Genomic DNA, 19,140 nt, shown 5'->3' with positions numbered 1-19,140 from the left:
GGGGCCTGGGAAGAGAGATTCAAAACTACCTACCGTTAACAAACTGAGGAAAAGAAAGAAACATTTACATTACAGAGACAACTGAGCTTTTTAATACTAATCGTTTCTCTGGATTTATATTTGTAGTCAGTCTAATGCAATTAGGATCTGTAAATAGAAATGAAAAGCAGAAATTCTTCCATCTGATACCTTTATCTCACCTATCTGCCCCCACCTGTCTCCCTTTCTTTAGGAAACTACTTATATTTGTTCATGTTTTTCCATGTCTCAATCACTTAACATATAAACGATATTATCATTTAATGTAGAAAAATACATGCAGAACAGAAGGTTAAGCTAGAAACGCTTATGATGGTCTATTATGTCATTGAGCTGAGGTATTTCATCAAATTCCTGTTTGTTTTCTCTATTTTAAGGGAAACATGCAGCAGAACTTGGTAAGGACTTTTCCCGCTTTGGTGAAAATKAATTGTTTGCAGTTTTCTTTGCATACCTTCAGTATTTAAGGGGAGGAAGGGGGCTTTCTGTTTTAATCTGGCCTAGAAATAAGTATGCAAAGGCTAAGATGAGTAAATATCCCCCAAAAACATGATTTCGAAGCAACGTTATTGCTAGAAAAATAAAAATTAAACCCTCTGCAGAGCTTGACTTCTGCAGCGCTTGTAGAGCAAAATTGCAAGAGAGCAGAGGAGCTTCGCAAGCTAATTTATTTTTATTTCTCTCCTTTTTTCAGAGGAACGCGATGCAAAAATAAGTAAGTATAGTCCACCTTCGTGCAGCCTTTGATACCCCCGAGCCGCGTCTCTGTGCTTAACGTTATCCCAGGGGTCATGGGTCTTTTGCTGTTTTTATTTATGAGCTCATGGACAAGGTGAGCTTGTAGCTGCCTTTTGAAAAATGTTAATTTAAGCCTGGGCGAGATACAGTTTTAAACAAAAGATAGCGATTGTGCTAAGCAGAACAAAAATCATTTAAGGGCCTGAAGAGCTGTGCTGATGAGAGAGATATACAGCCAAAGCAGTGGATCGTAATTATTAATTCCAATTATTCTGTCTTTTAGGGGAGCATGAAGCGGAGATAAGTAAGTGACATTTTCCATGCTCGTTCCAGTCCGGTAGTTATATACGGCCACGCACGTAAAAGAGCTCTGCCTAAAACTGCTATTTCTTTCTTTGCTTTAAGGGCGCCTGACTGAGCTGCTGGGTAAGTGCGGTTCCTTCTCTCCAGCAGTAAAGTCAATGTGCAAATACATGAGCTCAGCTTAAGTGGTTTTTTTTTTTTTCATGTTTTAACAGAAAAACTGCTAAATTGCAGATAGTTGCAATTTATCATTCAAAAGTGTAATAAATAGCTAGAAAATGAAGCATTGCTGAAGTCAAGGCTTTGAGAGAGAGGTTTTTAGGGAAATCTTGCAGAAAAGAGGCAAAGCATGCAGTGACTATTTTATCCCTTTCTGTTTTTCCCCAGAGGAGCGGGATTCAGACGTCCGTAAGTCCGTTTGCTTGTGTTTTTTATTTGCGGGATCGTTCTCTCACGGCATCTCCCTTCATTGCAGCCCCCGTGCCCAGAATTTGGGGGTTTCACCCAACAAGGAGCATAATTAAACTTCCTGAGCAGTAACGCAAGACTTTTAACTTCCTTTCTTCCCTCCTTCCTTGGTCCAAAAAAAAAAAAAAAAAAAGAAAAAAAAAAGAAATATCTGTAGCTGTGCATGCAAAACTAGTGGTTTTTTTGCTAAGCCAGATGAATTTATTTCTTCTGCAGAGCTTATATGTCATAAAGATATAAAATTGGAGATAACTATAATTATTAATTTTTCTGTGTTATTTTTAGGAAAACGGGATGCCACAATCAGTAAGTGTATTCTTATCTTCCGAGGAGCRGGACCCCTCGGGGTGCTCGGTGCTCATGAGCAGTTCCTCGAGCTCCCTCGCGCTGGAAATACGCTGATTAGAACAACTGTTGTTTCTCCTTTTTAAGGAAAACTGACGGAAGAGCTTGGTAAGCCATTTTTGTTACTTTTGCAGAATTGATTTGGGAATTTTTTGTGGTTTTTTTTKTTTTGTTTTGTTTAATCTCGTGCTTCTATTGGCCTGGTTGTGTATACTTCTTAATGTAACTTTAGAAGGATACAGGCAGAGGGTTAACACAGATGACTCTTAAAAATAAAATAACAGACAGCAATAACACACAGGAAAACCGGCAATGAACTAGAAATGATCTTGTATCCTGATACAGAAATACATTATGCAAAAAGAAAAAAAAAAAAAACACATTTCACTATTTTTTTTTTTATCTTTGTTAGAGGAATTAAAAGATCTGGAAGCTGGTGAGTGTTATTTTCCCTCCCATATAAAAAAATTAGGTAGTTGCAAGGGAGTTTAAGTGTACAATATTATATGCATAAGCATGTGTGTGAGTGTGTATATATATATTTATTTATTTATTTATATTTATGTATATATGTGTGTGTGTATGTGTGTGTATATATATATATATATAGTGTGTGTGTGTGTGTGTGTGTGCGTGTGCGTATATATATATATATATATATATACACGCACACACACACACAAAAATATATATATATTTATATATATAATATATAAATATTCCAGACTAAAATCTAATGTAATTAGGGGACTAAAACAAAAAAAAAAAAGTTGTGCTTTCTGAGTTCGTCCTTTGCTATTGGCATTAAATAATGTAGTTGTACAAGGGGCAGGAAAAGGGAGGGTTCTTGCTTAACCGGTCACATTCCCGGTGCATCAGTTTGGGAATGAATTTTATTCAACACTTAAAAATGAGATCTAGTGGTAGGACATGAAGTCCTTCTGTGGAGGTGTGGATCTAAGACTCCCGGTGCAAATTAATTCTTCTCGCTCCTTTGGCAGATGAATCGTCTGAGGAGCCTGGTAAATCTTTTTCCTTTTTCTCCTTTTTTTGGTCGACAAAAAGGAGCAGACCCAGTTTTGTGGCACCAGCCTTGCGTTGCTTGCAGGGCAGGCTGAGCTGGCTGGATTCTTTCTTTTTTTAAAAAAGAAATAAATAGCACATACTCATTGTAAATCACCAACTCATTTCCAGTCAGGATAATGAAACCAAATAACATCTGGAAAAGGACTGCAGATAAAAGGAGAGGGATAATAAGAATCCTGTTTTTTCTTTCCTTTTTTTTGCTTTTTTTTCCTTCGCAGAGGAAAGTGATCTAGAAAGCGGTAAGCATCACTTTCCTTCCTGCAAAGTCGGAAAAGCCCGACCTGTAGGGAAGAGAAAATAGCCATGGAATAAATAGGTCCTAACAGAAAACTGTGGTTTTTTTTTTTCTCGAGCTCAAGATGAAGTCAGTGAAGAACTTGGTATGTGATTTTTTTTTTTTCTTTCTGTTCTTTGACAAAAGCAAATAATGACAATTTTCTGAAGCTTTCTGGCAGTTTTCTTTATGGCCCCAGAGACTGAATTTAATGCAACAAGAACCATGGGCTTAGATGGAGGGAGATAACGGTGAACAGAAAATAGAATTTCAGATGATAAATAGCAATAAAAAGGTAGTTGAGGAAAGAGCTTTCTGTGATTTAACACCAGCAGATACTTTCAAATGATTGCAATTTTTTCCCCCCCCTTTTCTCCCTTGTTTTTAGGGGAACATGATAAAAAAATAGGTGAGTGTTGCTCTCKTGGATGTTTTACTCTTTTCCTGGATCCTTGCTGGCATATTTGGGTGACGGTTAATGAGTGAAGGCTCCTCTCCCACCCTTAAATACCCAATTCCTGCACCATTCCCAGCTAGTCACGGGAATAGTTGGAGARTTCACGACGTTTCTGCTGAGAGCTCCTGATCTTTCCAGCCCTCCCCAAGTTCACAGCTGGTTCATCCAGCTCAGGGCTGTTTCAGTTTAACATCAGCAAATGCTGTTTCCAAGTAAAGGAGATTTTTCCTGGGCGTCTCCCACCGAGCAGCGAGATCCTAAYGCTAGAATTTCTTTCTTTCCTTTAAGCAGAGCTCACGGAAGAGCTTGGTAAGTCCTTTCCCTTTCCTTTCTTTCCCTAAGTTTGAGTCTTTTGCATTATTTTGAGTTTCATGTTTTCTCTTTTCACCCCAATTTAGAAAAATTGGCAAAGATTTTTTTTTTTTTTTTAAAGCATAACATGTCATAGTAACCAGTACAGTGTCACAGGAGAGATGTTTAAATTAGAATTTGTAGATGATACCAAACCAAAAATAAATAAATAAATAAAATGCAGGGGACACTTTAGCAATTTTTTTTTTTTTTTATTCTTTCCTCTCCTTTTTCAGATGAGCAGAATRCGCAGATCAGTAAGTGGGGTTTTTCTCTTTGCAAGCTTTGTGCATTTAACAGGAGTGAAAAAGCATGCAGAGGTGCAAATACTGTTCCAAAATAGAGGTCTCGCTCTTTAATATGAGATGAGAAAACTGTTTAGAAACTTTGTACCTCAGATGTTGAGTCCCTTTGCTTCCCTTTGCTCCCCCTGCACAGCCCAAAACGCTTGCATTTTGGGTAGTAAAGAGCTTTTTGGGGTTGGTTTGAGGCTCTTGTGTTGCCTAGGGCAAGTCAGTGATGTTCAGCTCTACCAAAAGCAATTGCAATTCAACATCGGTGAACGTGTCCTCAAAGCGAAACACAGAATCCGCCAGCGATCCGTTAAGCATGTGCATGATGAGGCAAAAGCGTTCATCACTAAAAGCAGGTTTCTTTTCCCTCTTTCCAGGTGAACTCACTGCAGAGCTCAGTAAGGCTTTTTCTTTTTCTCCTTTCAACAAAATCAAAAGCAAAGGGTTTTGTGAGAATATTTTCTTTATACTTCCTCTGGGTTTTGCTAGGAGTAAGTCATGACCTTTGACTTAAGATTAAAAAAAGTATATTAGGGGATGGGTTAGTCTATATAAAAGCTGGGGCAAAATGTGAACTACAATCATAACTCTCTATATAGCCTGAAAAATATCACATTTATCTCAAGATGATGAACACGCACAAAGAAGGGGGAAGTACAGAGGAATAACTCTGCTTTTCTTTTTTTTTYTCTCTCTCAMTTYTTCCTTTTTTAGGGGAACGTGATGCCAGAATTGGTACGTGTCCATCTCCTCCCTTTGAGGACAGCAAATCTGAGGCACATTTGCAGGCAATGTGTCATTTCATCATTATTATTGCTTTTAAAATTAAAGTCATGATTTCATGCACTGAATTCCACGGATTTCAACTGGAATTTTTCAAGACTACTCTGAAAAAGATATCTAAAATAAAACTAGAGTATTGTATTATAAATAACACACCTGTTAAGCATATATGCTTGAGTAAGAGGACGTTAATGAAAATCACTTTTTTCTCTTTTAAGATGACCTCTCTGCAGCAATTGGTAAGTATGTTTCCTGCCTTCCAGCAAAGCAAATACATAGTTTAGGTTCTGTAGTTTGTTTTTATTCAGTTGCAGATTTTGTATTAGCCACTTTGATTTTATTTTTTTCCCTTTATTTAGATGAACGTGACAGAAGAATTGGTAAGTAACATACTTCTTCCTGAGAAGTTCAGGTGGGTTGCAATTTTTGGGGGGAAAGCATGTAGGCGAGAGGAGGTTTGATACAGTCTGTGCCACGGGTGAGTGCAAAACCTGCAAGAGGAGCAGGAGTGCGGCATTTTGGACATACAACCTCGGTTTTCCTTACCCCTGGAGCAATAATTAGAGGATGATCATTTACCCGAAACTGAAGTTGCAAAATTTAGTGTGTYGGGTCCCTCGAGCTCATCTGCGCTTTCTTGTGGAAGTACACGATTCGGGCTGATGGAAAATGAGGTCCACGCGCTTGGCATGAGTATTTGGGAATTGTCAACAAAGCTTTTATTTTCCATACTGGTGCCTCGAGGAGGAGAGTTGATGAGGGAAAATCCAGCAGCCTGGACCTAACCCTTTTGTGAGAAGGGATGAACAAAATCCCAGTTTCCCTAAAGATCTAAATGACCAAGGAGATGGTCACAGGTTCACGGTTCCTCAGAACCTCCCATATATTTTGGGTCTGTGACTGGGGACACACATTGTTTCAGTGCTCATAAGATTCAATAAGGAATCATTCAACCAGAATTAAATTTAACATTAAAAATATGGTTTGGGAGCTGAAATCTGCACCTCAGTAAGTCCTTTAACTTGATATCATTTGAATAAAGACATCCTAATGGAAATTATCTTTTTTCTTTCTGTCTTTTAAGATGAGCTCACTGCAGAGCTTGGTAAGTCACTTCGTTTCATTTAATGAAAAAAGATACACGGGACTGTGTCCCATCCTCCCCACCCCAGCTTTTTCCTGAGCTACTTTAGGGAGTTTTACAGAAATCTGGGCTAATGGGAATGATGTAAAAGAAAATTTCATTCTGAGTTATAATAATGCAAACAATAGTAATCAGTAGGCACAGAAATATGTTTTTGCTTTGACAGCCAAAAAAAGCCTTATAAAAATCATAACACAAAAACATCCAATAACCATTTCCGTTTCTCTTTTCAGAGGAATACAAAGCAAAAATGAGTAAGTGCCGTTTTCCTTACCTTCTGGAAAGTAAAGCATTTGTGAATTGTGGGCTTTGGAACAGCTGGACTCAGACTTTGAGAAAAATATGAAATGAAAAGACACTTAAAACATATTAGTTTCAGTTTACAAACTGATTTGAAAAGCAGAAAAGCAATAGAAGGTCTTTTTCTACATCGAGATGAGAGTTCAGAATGAATAGTCCTCCCGATAACCAACAAAACAGGGTGACTTGCAACCCACCACAGGAAAGGAAAAAATCAAACCTTTTCATTCCTCTGTTAAGAATGTAAAGTCCATCAGGCGTCTGTCTTTCAAACTGTGCAACTTCCATAAAACTTAGATATGTGTTGCCAAAGATCGTCTTTTAACACCCAAGGAGAATATAAATGGTCATGAATTTCCAGAACACCCACACACCTTCCTCCCCAAGCCAGCTCTCCAAGCAGCACCCTCCAGCCATAGCAGAAACTGCTGGTCTGACCTGTTCTAGCTTCTCCTGGCTGCAGCTTTGTTTAAAGCACCTGTAGCTTTTCCTAGGTTTAACTTCAGCAACAAGTTGTGGTGCAGACACAAGTCTCAGGGAGCTCTTACTTTGCGATGGTTTCATCTCGTGTTAGGAAAAGAAACACTGTTTGGGGGGAGGAAGGAAATAAAAAGTTAGCATCACCTGGAGACCGCCTCAGAATAGAAAAACTATTAAAAAGCTTTTTTTAATTTCTTTTTTTTTTAAGGAAAATGCCTTGAAGAACATAGTAAGTGCCTCTTTCTCTACAGCTACTACTTTTAGTTCCAGCTTTAAATTCACATCATCGGTAATRTTTTTATTGTGCATTTTTTAGGGAAAGATGATGGAAAACTGGGTAAGTAATTTGGCACTCTGAATGCCGAACGGGGAACCTCTCCAGGAGCTTGCTGCGCGAGAGCAGGAGCTCGGAAGAGGGGCAGGGATCCTCCTGAGAGGCTTTGCCCTGGGAGGAACCACCACGCAAGGAGGCTGATGKTGGCACGGTCCCAGGAACCCCCTTCCCTTCTGCACTTTGGTCCTGCTCCATTAAGAAGGACAGAGACCAACCCCATCCCAGCCTCCTCCATTAGGTTTCCAAGAAGATATCAGACCCCTGGGGAAGGGCAGTTTAACTAGATTCATTTTTTTCTCTCCCTCCTCATCCTCTGCACCAGCAAATGTGACCCTGGACCCAGAGACGGCCCACCCCCGCCTCATCCTGTCCACGGATCAGAAGAGCGTGAGATGGGAATACCTGCTGCAGAAGCCGCCCGACGGTCCCGAACGCTTCGACGCTGACCCCTGCGTGCTGGGCTGCGAGGYGTTCACCTCCGGCAGACACTACTGGGAGGTGGATGTAGCCGAGGGGCCGTACTGCGCCGTCGGGGTCAGCAGAGAGTCTCTGCAGAGGAAGGGAGCCGTCAGTTTTAATCCCGAGGAAGGGATCTGGGCCGTGCAGCAATGGGGCTTTAAGAACCGGGCCCTCACCTCGCCTCCAACTCTCCTTAACCTGCCGCGGGTCCCCAAAAGGATCCGGGTCTCTCTCGACTACGAGTGGGGAGAGGTGGCGTTTTTTGATGCCGAGAACAAAGTACCMATCTTCACTTTTCCACCAGCCTCCTTTGCTGGGGAGCGAATCCGACCATGGTTCTGGGTCGAGCTGGGCTCGCTCTCTCTGGTCCGATGACTCTTGCATTCTTCTTTGGGCAGAGAGCTCAGCTCTGGTGGTGAGATGGTGGCCCCAGGGGCAGGAGGACTGGTGGAGGGACCTTGCCCCATCCAGTCTCTTTAACAAGAGGGTGGTTAAGAGCAGCCCTGGGAGACCAGGGTAGAAACACACTCAGGTTGAGCAGAGGCTGAAACCTAGTTCTCCCCCTGCCCAGGCAAGAGCTCCAAGGTTATTGTGCAGAAGAAAGGCAGCCCCTCCTGCATGTCATTGCTCTGCATCCTGAATGAAGCGGTGTAAGGTCTGTCCAGTCTCAGGCCAATGTCTCCTATTTGCAATTCATGGACAGCTCCTCTCCCAGCATAAAGGAACATCAAATGACCTCCAGGGAGACATAGGCTCATCATTCATTTGATGGGGAGAGGTAGGCAGTAAGATAAGTCACAGTCCACACTGTCTGCATTGCAGACAAAAACGCACACAGCATTTTCTTCTCRCTTGCATATAGGTGGCTACAGCATAGATCTAGATTTCTACCATTGCGGCCCCTTTTATAGGGGGCAGAGGAAAACAAGCACCTCTGGTATGCGGCTCATCCTGTTGTAGACATCAAAGCAGGATGGGTAAATCACAATTTCCACATGCCCTTATCTCTACATCGGCTGTCAGGGTCGAAGTCTACGCTCAGATGAGATTAAGTCACAACTTGCATTATAAATTCAGGTCCTTCACCCTTGGGCAGAGAAAGGATTTGGCAAACCCACTGTGACTGCAGAGCTCCAAGTGCCTGGTCAAGGCTCTTAGCCTCATGCTCCAACATTGCTGCAGTTTGCTCCCTAAATGCCATGCTGCTGGTCATGCTATTGGTCCCGTACTATTTATATCAGAGCTGGACATAGCCAGGTCCTCTGGCAGGACTAATTTGACTGAGATTTGGCCTGTGCAGAGGCCTGTGCCTTGGGATTGCCTTTGGGAGAAGAGATGAGCCTGGATTTGGCACCAAGCTGGCATGATGCTCACAGGGGAAAACTGGGGTGCCAGACAGTACAAAGTTAAGTCTTGAAGCAGCTTAAGCCAGAACACAGCTCTGCATTACGTTGCCACAACATTTCCAATGAGGTACTGGGAGCCCGAAAACTAGATTCATGGTGTGGTCAAACCAGTGCTCGAGGTCAACATRGGGCCAGCCATGCTGGGAGATGGGCAATTAGAAGACATCACCTAGAGTGGGGGGAGGAAACTATGGGCTTCACCTTTTGCTGCGTCTCACTGCACTTTAACAGCTACCACTCAGTCCCTCGTTAATGTCTGCTCCTTCTTAGYCATCTGTAAAGCACTAAATCTTGTCTTTCGCACCACCGTGCAAAAGCCGACTGGTAGTTACCAGCTAACAATAAACCATTTGAGCCTCTCCAGCAAATTTGTTGTTTTTTCCCCCTCTTTTTTTCCAACTTCCTGTGAAATCCCATGCCCGTTTTCCTGCTAGGATACATCCTTGCCACCCACATTTGTTCTTGAGATTAAAGGGCAGGTAGCTAAGAGCAGCTYGAAATACCATTGCTTCATGCTTTAAAGCAACAGAAAAATACGGGGCAGGGGGGATAATAATTAAAAAAATACATATCTGCTACATAAGTGGTTGTCAAGACAACCAACACCATGTAGAGAACAACATCCTTCCTGTGTGCAGGAAATCAACACCTGGTCCCTGTGCTGCACAGTGACAAATGCCCAATCTCCCCTGGCAGGCAAAGGAATTTTCTCCTATAACCAAAACCAATGAAGCGTTTTCAGTCCAAAGCTTTACCTGGCCAAAGTCTCCATCAGGGATCCTGATCCACTAAGGGTCAACTGTGAGCCTTCCGCTGGCATGGAGACACCAGGCAGAGCATGCCTCTCTGTTTCCTTAAATAGGGCTGATATTTCCCTCTGCGCCCCACGTGATCTGCCTCTCGGCTCTCACAGCGCCACAGTGACCCGCCGGGGCGGCTGCAGAGGAGCCCAGTGGACTAAATCACCCCACGCTTTAAAAACTGGGAAGGACCATTGGGCAGCAGAGCTTCTTGTGCTAGTGCACAACAGGTAAGCGTCTCTTTGGGGACATTACAGTAAAGGGACCCCAGCATTGCTGAGATATCCTTCCAGGAGCCTAAAGGTGGGTTGTATGAGCTCGTTTTGCACCCTGCTTGGCGGAGGTCTGCCTGTGCTACGCAAGCTTCTCGAGAGGGATCATATGGCTGCAGTCTCATGGATTGCAGAGATCTAGAGTCAGGTAAGATGAACCCTGTCCTTGGAGCTTCTGCTGGCTGAAGGGCCCTATGCTTTGGAGCTACCTATGCTGGAAAGCATGAAACCCGGGGAATGTAGGGCTGCTGGGGTGGGATTTGGGAAGACCAGAGCTATCGTTGCCTTCTCCTTTGGCTATCATGGGAATGAAGACACTGATCTGAGATGTCAACAGCCACACTGAACGTTTACATTTAGATGAAAAGAACCTCACACCAAATACCCAAACACCAAAATTCAAGCCAGTCACCCCAGCATCAATAAAAGAAACTTACTAAAGCTTGATTCCTCCCCTCMTAAAATTAACTTCCAAAATAGGTTATAACTTTCCTCCCCTCTCCTCCTTCTTCTACCCACAGTGAGATCTTTTATATTTTTACTCCACTGCAGGCAGCAAGGGGCAGAGAAACAAGAGCAACTAGCAGCAGTCTAGAGAGACAGTGGCCATGGCCTCCAGTTCATCTAGCTCAAGGGAAGAGGAAGCCACACGTCATACCATCCCGCAGCAGCTGCTGGATCCTGGGAACCTGTACTGTGAATCCAACAGCTGTGGAGGCTGCACAGCCAGATCCCAGCAGGAGCAAGGAAGGCTTGGAGATGCAGAGGGAGCCACCCACAGAAGCCGGCTCAGGAAAGGGAATTTCCAGGCRAAACTCCACCTATCAAATTTAGTGGAAAAGCTGAAGCTATTGGGTCTAGGAGGAGGCAGAGAGGAGAAGGAGCATCTCTGCTTGTGGCGCAATAGGACATTCACCTCCAAGGGTGATGTAAAAGAAGCTTCCTCAAGCCRTGGTGGGCGAAAGGCTCATGGAGTTCTCACTACAGCCTACGCAGAGGAGTCTGCCCAGGAGGACATGGTCAGGTCCATGACTAAGCTTGGGTTGTTCCTCTCTGAAAGTCATGTTTCCTGACCACCTTAAGTGGTGCTGCAGTTCCTTRGAGCTTCTCACAGGCTTCAAGTCAGCTTCCTTTATAGTTCTCTATAGTTCTTTTTTCATGAAAATGAATAAATAGGGGAAAAAAAGTTTGGGGGGGGGGGACTAGAAAAAAACCTGTGCAACTCTTATTTTAGCTAAAAATGTTAAAATATTAATTTTTAGACCAAACCCTTCACCCAAAAATCAGTTAAAAATAAATTGGAAAATACCTGTTATTGGAGAATGAAATTGYGTTCCTGAAGAAGCAGTGAGGTCTCCACTGTTGTCCTATGACTTCTCATGAATCCTCATGTCTGTGCRGTGAATTATTCCTCAGCAAAAGCAAATACGTGTTTTCCTTTTTCAAGCATCACATTTCTTCTCTTCTCTGCTCTCCCCGCATATCTTGCCAAATCACTTTTCTTCCTCCAGGAGCAAATTCACAGAGACTTGGAGAATCTCAAAAAACAAAGGGAAGAGATGTTAGAATTGAAAATGAGGGGAGAGAGGCAATRCCAGGATTATTTGGTAAGTAGCTATTGCCATCATCCAGCAAAAAACAGAGGTGTTGTACTGTTGGACCAGTACTGTGCAGCTTCTCTCCATGGTGCTGTCTTTGTATCCTACAGATGCAGACAGAGGCCGAGAGGCAGAAGATCGTGTCTGAATTTCGGCAGTTGCGCCGGTTTCTGAAGGAGCAAGAGCTTCTCCTCCTAGCCGAGCTGGGAGAGTTGGACAAAGAGATCATGAGGAGGCAGGAGGAAGAGGAGACCAAGATGGCAGGGAAGCTCTCTCTCCTCAACATCCTGATCTGTGAGATGGAGAGGAGGCTTGAGCAACCCATGAGAGAATTCATGCAGGTTGGACACTTTGCTGGGCATCTGGGCAGGAAGGGAGAAACTCCAGCAGAAATCATGGGGAATGCAAACACAGCACCGCCTGAACTGGAGTCATTCCCTAATTTTGGAATAAGAGACTGAAGCTTTTTCTCTCTCTTTCTATTCTAGAATGCCAAAAGCACTGTGAACAGGTATGTGCCCTTTTTTCACACACATTTCAGCATGCTAAACCAGGGGAAGGGCTCATGGGCAACATCCCAGCTGTGGCTGAGGTTTCTGGAACAGASATGAAAATTTTGGCAGTTGAGGCAGGATTTGAAGTGAGGAATGGAGAGTTGTGGGGACAAAGAAGATGCCCCTAAACCCCAGCRTGGAAATGCCATGGGAGAAAGTACCCTTAGAACAAGAGGTCTCTCTTAGCCACAAAAACATCAGGATCTCTGGCCCTGAGGACCCAAGAGCTGGTTGGCAGCTCCAAGGCTGGGGACCTTTTGGAGGAAGCTGGCTCCTTCACCATCCCTGAGTTACCTGGGAAGCAGAGAGAGGAGGGAAAGTCCATCATCTCAAGCTACAGGTATGCAATTGCAGTGCATCCCAGGACTAAGGAAAATGGTTTGCATCTAGGTGGGAGAAGGGCAGTGCCTGGAGGCCGACAGACRCCTTCCTAGACCTGGAACAGAGAGTCCATGTTATTTCTCAACAAAACATTGTTCTCAGAGAGATGCTGAGGAAATTCCAAGGTACTGTAGAGCATGACTGATATAATCAGAGGTGATTTTCTCTGCTCAAGAGAAGCCTGCTCTGTCTGCCCCTTCCCTGCTATAAGGTACAGAAAAGCACTGATACATGAGTGCACCTGGGGCAGGAGAAAGCAGAATTACCAGCCAGAGAGCACAACATCCTAGCTCTTGTGTTCTTCATCCCCCAGACATTTTGCCATCTGAACTGGAGAAAGAGCAAGGACCACCTCCAGGAGTAGGCAGAAAAGGTGAGTCTCTTTGCAGATAGCATCCTTCTGCTTCTGGAGAGGCTGGTCTCCTTCTGCCTGGAGCCATAGCCATGAGGGAGGGCTCTGGTTAAGTCATTCTCAACAGAAAAGGTGCTTAAAGTGGCCAAGAAATCACAGTTAAGCTCACACTGGAGTTTGACATCCCCAAAATACAGCTGAGCTGTGTCCAGTCCTCCAGTATGTGAATTAGCAAAGCTTTCCTGAATAGGAAGCTGCTGAGAAGTCTCTGTTCATACTCGTGTGCCCAAGACAGAGGCAGATTCCTGGTGTTGGGGCTTGTCCCAGCAAAGACARGGCTCTGAAGAAGTGATGCCTTCCTCTAACACTCCTGTCTTTCCCTTCCTCTGTCCCTGGCAGCATTTGTGACTCTGAATCCTGACACTGCCAACACATGGCTCATCCTGTCTAGGGACCAGAGGGGGGTGAGATGGACAGCCACACAGCAGGATCTGCCCACCAAGCCCCAGCGCTTTGACACGCCTTGCTGCATACTGGGCTGCCAGGGATTTGCCTCAGGGAGACACTGCTGGGAGGTGGAGGTGGGGGACAGGGGGACCTGGGCTGTTGGGGTGGCCAGGGAGTCTGTGAGGAGGAARGGCTGGGTTGATTTTCTGCCTGAGGAGGGCATCTGGGCAATGGGGCTCTGCAGGAATCAGTACCAGGCCTTCACTTCTCCTGCAACCACATTTCCTGCCCATGGGAAACCTGGGAGGATCCAGGTGTCTCTGGACTATGGAGAGGGACAAGTGGCATTTTACTTCTCTGGTCAAAAGTCCCCAGTCTTTACTTTCCAAAAGGCCTTATTTGGTGGGGAGAGTATTTTCCCTTTCTTCTGGGTGGGGAGAGGGTCCCACCTCCRGCTGTGCCCCTGAACATTGCCAGACCTTCAGCAAGGAGATTAGCCTTGCTGCTCAGCATGGCTGGAGCCCCCAATCTGATCCTCTGCATCAGCAGTGGCTCCTCCAGGCCCCATTTGCTAGTCTGCTGGATAGTTGGGGTCTGTGCAGTGGGAATGGAGCATCCCTCTTGCTTCATGTGCCCCCTTGCAGCCTGTCCCTGCTACAACTTTGGGCACAAAAGCCCCTTTGCTTTAGCTCACCTGTGTCACCGATCCCTCTTGCTGGGAGCAGCAGATGCTCTTGAGTACACCCTGCTTTATAAGGTCTTGTTCACTTGGTGTGCTCCATTTTTTTTTTAATAACATTATATGTATAAAATAATCTCTTATAAGAAAYTCTGTCAAAAAACACTAAGTTCCCTTTCTTCATTTCATGCTGTCCAGCAGCTCCTGGGGCTGCAGAAAGGGTCCAAGTCCCAGGATTGCTCTGGGTGCCCTCTCCAAGCACACAGTGGGGGCAGCATCCTTCCCCATGAGCCAGCTGGAGGAAAGCTGCTGTCCCCTTCCAGTTGGGCCAGGCTACCCTTGGTGGGATGCAGTGCGGCTTTTCCCTGTTCCCACCTGCCTGGCAGGAAAGTGTTGCAGTCACTGCAAAATTGCACAGGGAGCCAGGGGTTCAAATGCACAGGGATGCACATGCCCAGCTGGCAACTCTTTGCTTGCAGCAGGCATAAGCTGTAGAGTAGAGGAAGAGGAGGGGTGGAATGGACAGCACCTGCAGAGTTCAGGTCTCTACCCCAAGCCAAGCCCCACCAGGGTGAGACTTGGGCTGGTGTGCAGTGCTGCAGACAGATTGCGCAGATCCTCCTCCTCCCCAGGGTGCTACAGCACAAGAGCCTCTTGCTCACAAATCCATCTGAGCTCAGCATCACACCCCTCAGACCAAAACTGGGAGCTTTGCAGCAGGGCACAACCACCCTTGGTGGCAGAACGCAAGACTAGGGCCTCGCAGGAAGGGAGACAAGGCTCCTGCCCTTGGGGTTGTGGGGGCAAAAAAGCTCCCAGCACCTTAAGCCCCTGATTCTCCTGCAAGCTTTGCTCTGGCCCTGCAGGAGCAGGAGCTAGACTGCTCTATGCTTTGGGGAATCCGGTGACTTTGGAGGCTGCAGGGACAAACCTGCAGGAAGGGGCACACACAGACTGTACTCACCACTTGGTGTCCAATGCAGAGCCATCCAGCCACATCCTGGTGCCCTTGYCAAGCACCACCGCAAGCCCAATCCAGCCATAGCCTCTTCCTCATGGAWGATGTGCTGTGCAAGACACAGCAGCTCACCACCAGCAGCCCCCCACCACCCCATCCCTTTGAGCACCTGCTGGGGGGCAGAGGCCCTGCATGGGGCTGGTCTGGGTGCTAGGAGGCGCAGGATGTTCCCTGCAGGGTCAGGGCTCCAGCAGGGGCTGACACTTTTGCCGCAGCCTGTGCCTTGAAGGCAAAGCCCTGGATCAAGAGTTAAGGAAATCAACTCATTTCCAGTGCATTTGGACACTCTGGAGCATGGTGGCTGGGAGTCACAAGAGAACTGGCTTTGTACTCTCATGCAAACCTCAGGAAGTTTGGGGCAAAAGGTGAAAGACTAGGGCTCCTCATCACTTAAGAGAAACACAACGGCTACAGGGACAGCCACGCTGTTTATTTGGAAACAAAGAAGCTCATCCACAACTGTTCTGTTTCAAACGCTACATTATGTCAACAAATATAGTTTAACCTCAAATTCACTGGGGAATAAAGCTGCAAAAGACAAGAACCCACTCAGAGGAAGAGGGAGATGTTGTGGAGGTCACCCTGGCTCCCAATGATGAATGCAGTCATCTTTTGAGGTCCTAGAAAAGTTCTTCCTCAGGGCATTCCCTGGTGAATCTGCTGAGCAAAAGCCATCCTTTCCCAATTTCTCCTCTGGCCAAAACACTCAGTTGGGTGCCAGGCTGCTAGCTATAGGCCAGCACCTGCAGAGACTGGGCCCCAGGGGGACACATCCAGCCTCAGAGCTTGGTGCCTGCCCACAGGGCTTGGCCTGGGGCTGCTGCCTCCTGAGGGGACAGTGTCACAGGGGTGGGCTCAGGCAGCTGTATGGGGTGGGAGTACAAGGGATCAGCACAGAGGTCTCTATTGGAGACATGTCCTACTGTCTCAGGGACGCAGATGCAGCTGGGCACTGCCATTTTCCACCATGAACCAGGGGCAAATCCTCTCCCCCTTGAACAAGGCTGATTGGAAGGTGAAGATCTCAGCTCCAATGTCAGCACTGACAAACATCACTTGCCCCCCTGCATAATCCAGACAGACCAGGATCCTCCTGGGGACCTCGGAAAAAGTCACTAAGGTGCAAGGGGAGTTGAGAGCCAAGAATTTCCCCCCGCCACACACCACAGCCCAGATACCTTCCACAGGGCTCAACTTGATCCACCCCTTCCTCCTCACAGACTCTCTGGCCACTCCCATGGCACAGCTTGAAGACCCATGACCCTCCTCCACCTCCACCACCCAGCAGTGCTGTCCCCTGCCTGGTGCACACTTCTGTGGGCCTGTTGGGCTCCACAAGTTCAAGTTCATCTTGGCAAGATTTCTTCTACAGACCCACACATCTAAAGGTCAGGAGAGAGACCAAGGAACAAGACCCTTCCCCAGGGAGCAGAGGGGAGGAGGTGACCAGGAGAATCCAGAGGCCCAGTGGTTCCTACCTGGTATTTCTCAGCAGCCTCCTCCAAGAGCAGCACCTTGTGACCTGCATGATCCAGGGATTGCTCACAAACCACACACAGGGCTTTCCTGTCCTCCTCACAGAACAGATCCAAGCTTTTATTGTGTTTTGGGCACAGATTCTCTTCTCTTTGTTTTATATTCAGGGTTTTAACACATTCTGTCACCCGTGCCAGGTCCCAGTTTGGCCGGAGGGTCTCTTCCCGGATGTTGGCTCTGCACAGAGGACACTCCACACGCCCATATTCCCCCTCCCCTGTGTCACAAAACTGGATGATGCAGACACAACAGAAGTTGTGCCCACACTCCGCACTCACAGGATCTGTGAAATACTCCAGGCAGATGGGGCATTTGGCCTCCTCCTGGATTTTCTCTTCAGGTACTGCTGCAGCCATGGTTTGCCAGGCTCCTTTGTTTTCTCTTCTTCCTGCCTTCTTCTTGGGACCATGCAATGCAGAAACGTGTTGCTCCCCTGCACCTGCATCTCCCAGAGAAGAGCCCCATGCAGCTGGCCCACCCTAAGCACCCACCTGCAGAGCAGCCATGTCTCTGCACCACAGCAGTGTCTCAGTAGGCTGCGTCTGCTGGCCATGCACTGTGCAGAACGCAGGGCACATCCCCTCACAGCTTGCCCCACCCCCTGATCCCCCTGGATTAGTCAATCCCTTTAAGATACTATCAGGGAAAAGGGGTCCATGAGGGACTGGAAATAAAATTTCAGACAGAGAAACGGCCCTTACCTCCTCAACCCTTCAGAGGAAGGGTGCAGTCTTTCCAGTGAGACTTTATGTCCTCACATCTTCATTCACCACAAGCAAAGCAGTTGCATTTAATGGAATTGGTGTCTCCAGTGTTGCAGCTTCTTCTACTTGGGAAACATCCCCAGGCACCGATCCAAGGCCTTTCTTTTTAGCTTGGAAGGCCTTCTGGTTTCATGCCCCAGGGAAAAAAAAAAAGCACTCTCCGTGCACCTTTCCTGTCTTGAAATGCAAAAGTACCCAACAGCAGGGAGGTTTGGTGACATCTGGGATCAGAGTTTGGGATCAAAGTCTGAAGGTGCGGCCCTAGCCCCACCACCCTGGAGAGAGAATATTCACCTTGGGCACTGGAAACCCTTCCTGTTGCTGCAATTGAATTCAATTCCTGCTGCTCCAGAGCCACAGAGGGGCCAAAGGACATCCCTGGGCTGCAACTCCACATCCAGGGAAAAGCCCAGCTCCCCATGCCTGCTGTGCCTCAGCCCAAGTAGAGGCAGCTGTGCTACCTGCCCAGGGCCACCCCTTACCATCCCTTTCTGGGTCCCTTTGCTCAGGCACCTGAAGTCACCCACAAAGAGGCTCCGCAAGCAGGACGTATACAGCTGCATCCCATGCTCCAAGGGAGAGATGTTGGCCTCAGGGTCTCTCCTGATTGTCTAACCTCTGCAGCCTGGAGCGGAGGCTACCAGGGCAGAAAGGAGAGGGATACAGGCATTTCCAGAAACTCGCCCTGCACAGCCGGAACCAGCCCCCCTCCRCTCCCCCCAGCTCCTTCCTGTGCCTCCGCACAGCGGCCCGGGCTGCAACAGGGGCAGGCAGGCTCTCCCTGCCTGCAAGCAGCCTTTTCTGTGCCAGGGATGGGCTGGGACCCACGCGTCCGGGGGCTGGGACCCAGGCGTCCGGCACGCAGGAAGAGGCGGGAACAGCACAGAGTCACTGTGCCTGGTGCAGGGGCTGAGCTGAGCCGGGCTGAGCATCGCTTAACAGCCCAGCCTGGCCCGGCAGGGCCACAGGTAGCACCAGGACCCCACGGTCACACTGGGCAGAGCAGGCCAACTGCAGTCCCCAGGCAGGCACCACCTCCCCATCCAGACAACCCAGGGGAGGAGAAAAGAGTCACTCTGGAGGCTGCAATGTTTGGGGGGGGGGGGGGGGGGAAGCCCCATCAGAGCCAAGAGGATCATAGAAAAAAAATCCCCAGGGAAGAGTGAGCATGATTTGCTGCCTGCAGTTTGGCCCAAGTGCCCTGGGCCACAGAGTGCTGATGGTGGGTGTGTTTGTCTGCCCCAACAGCGTTTTCTAGCACCCAAATCAGCCTTGGCTGCCTGGATGGAAGAAGGGGGAGAGTTGGCAGCCCCTGGTCCTGCAGGGAGAGCAGAGATGGGCATCCCCGGGAACTTCTGCAAAGGTGAGTACTCACAGCATGGGAGAGGCACCACCAGGGGATTCTTTAGTTTCACCCCTCGCATGCAAGGATTGTACCTGGGGGTGGCATATCCCGGTGTCAGTCATCCTTTCCAAATT

At 47.0% G+C, this 19,140-nt stretch overlaps 3 protein-coding genes and 2 long non-coding RNA genes across 27 annotated transcripts in view; 3 read left to right on the top strand and 2 right to left on the bottom strand.

Moving 5' to 3' along the window:
• Nucleotides 1-8,245, top strand: part of LOC112978527 (tripartite motif-containing protein 15-like) — an 18,319-nt gene extending 10,074 nt beyond the window's left edge. For 4 of the 23 annotated variants that reach the window (XM_026092146.1, XM_026092136.1, XM_026092133.1 and 1 more), the window contains 23 exons: nucleotides 417-437; nucleotides 734-754; nucleotides 1,061-1,081; nucleotides 1,183-1,203; nucleotides 1,468-1,488; nucleotides 1,834-1,854; nucleotides 1,981-2,001; nucleotides 2,306-2,329; nucleotides 2,895-2,915; nucleotides 3,198-3,218; nucleotides 3,333-3,359; nucleotides 3,642-3,662; nucleotides 3,999-4,019; nucleotides 4,298-4,318; nucleotides 4,732-4,752; nucleotides 5,069-5,089; nucleotides 5,356-5,376; nucleotides 5,497-5,517; nucleotides 6,222-6,242; nucleotides 6,515-6,535; nucleotides 7,270-7,290; nucleotides 7,378-7,398; nucleotides 7,718-8,245. In XM_026092146.1, coding sequence (XP_025947931.1) covers nucleotides 417-437; nucleotides 734-754; nucleotides 1,061-1,081; nucleotides 1,183-1,203; nucleotides 1,468-1,488; nucleotides 1,834-1,854; nucleotides 1,981-2,001; nucleotides 2,306-2,329; nucleotides 2,895-2,915; nucleotides 3,198-3,218; nucleotides 3,333-3,359; nucleotides 3,642-3,662; nucleotides 3,999-4,019; nucleotides 4,298-4,318; nucleotides 4,732-4,752; nucleotides 5,069-5,089; nucleotides 5,356-5,376; nucleotides 5,497-5,517; nucleotides 6,222-6,242; nucleotides 6,515-6,535; nucleotides 7,270-7,290; nucleotides 7,378-7,398; nucleotides 7,718-8,229 — 983 coding nt within the window. In that variant the 3' untranslated portion in view covers nucleotides 8,230-8,245. The remainder of the gene's footprint in view (nucleotides 1-416; nucleotides 438-733; nucleotides 755-1,060; nucleotides 1,082-1,182; nucleotides 1,204-1,467; nucleotides 1,489-1,833; nucleotides 1,855-1,980; nucleotides 2,002-2,305; nucleotides 2,330-2,894; nucleotides 2,916-3,197; nucleotides 3,219-3,332; nucleotides 3,360-3,641; nucleotides 3,663-3,998; nucleotides 4,020-4,297; nucleotides 4,319-4,731; nucleotides 4,753-5,068; nucleotides 5,090-5,355; nucleotides 5,377-5,496; nucleotides 5,518-6,221; nucleotides 6,243-6,514; nucleotides 6,536-7,269; nucleotides 7,291-7,377; nucleotides 7,399-7,717) is intronic. The other 19 variants (XM_026092137.1, XM_026092135.1, XM_026092134.1 and 16 more) reach the window with 19 other exon arrangements.
• LOC112978522 (zinc finger protein 585A-like) overlaps nucleotides 1-19,140 on the top strand; it is a 159,105-nt gene that overhangs the window by 137,826 nt on the left and 2,139 nt on the right. The gene's annotated exons all lie outside the window — the stretch shown is intronic.
• On the bottom strand, nucleotides 6,633-8,121 carry LOC112978535. Its single transcript, XR_003257915.1, has 3 exons — nucleotides 8,031-8,121; nucleotides 7,798-7,944; nucleotides 6,633-7,166 (listed from the first exon to the last, which is right to left on the bottom strand). It is a non-coding gene; the product is annotated as an uncharacterized LOC112978535 (long non-coding RNA).
• On the bottom strand, nucleotides 8,280-17,256 carry LOC112978536. Its single transcript, XR_003257916.1, has 5 exons — nucleotides 17,176-17,256; nucleotides 12,779-12,920; nucleotides 11,642-11,870; nucleotides 10,991-11,482; nucleotides 8,280-8,357 (listed from the first exon to the last, which is right to left on the bottom strand). It is a non-coding gene; the product is annotated as an uncharacterized LOC112978536 (long non-coding RNA).
• Nucleotides 11,275-19,002, top strand: LOC112978530 (E3 ubiquitin-protein ligase TRIM41-like). Its single transcript, XM_026092158.1, has 8 exons — nucleotides 11,275-11,351; nucleotides 11,844-12,271; nucleotides 12,419-12,441; nucleotides 12,875-12,990; nucleotides 13,179-13,238; nucleotides 13,617-13,798; nucleotides 16,582-17,237; nucleotides 18,910-19,002. The coding sequence occupies exons 2-8, from the start codon at nucleotides 12,041-12,043 to the stop codon at nucleotides 18,917-18,919; spliced, it is 1,278 nt and encodes a 425-aa protein (XP_025947943.1). The 5' UTR covers nucleotides 11,275-11,351; nucleotides 11,844-12,040; the 3' UTR covers nucleotides 18,920-19,002.

This window comes from Apteryx rowi, unplaced genomic scaffold (genome assembly GCF_003343035.1).
Source record: "Apteryx rowi isolate R43461 unplaced genomic scaffold, aptRow1 scaffold_940, whole genome shotgun sequence".
In the NCBI taxonomy this organism is placed as follows: domain Eukaryota; kingdom Metazoa; phylum Chordata; class Aves; order Apterygiformes; family Apterygidae; genus Apteryx; species Apteryx rowi.
This window is presented reverse-complemented; position numbering and strand designations above follow the sequence as displayed.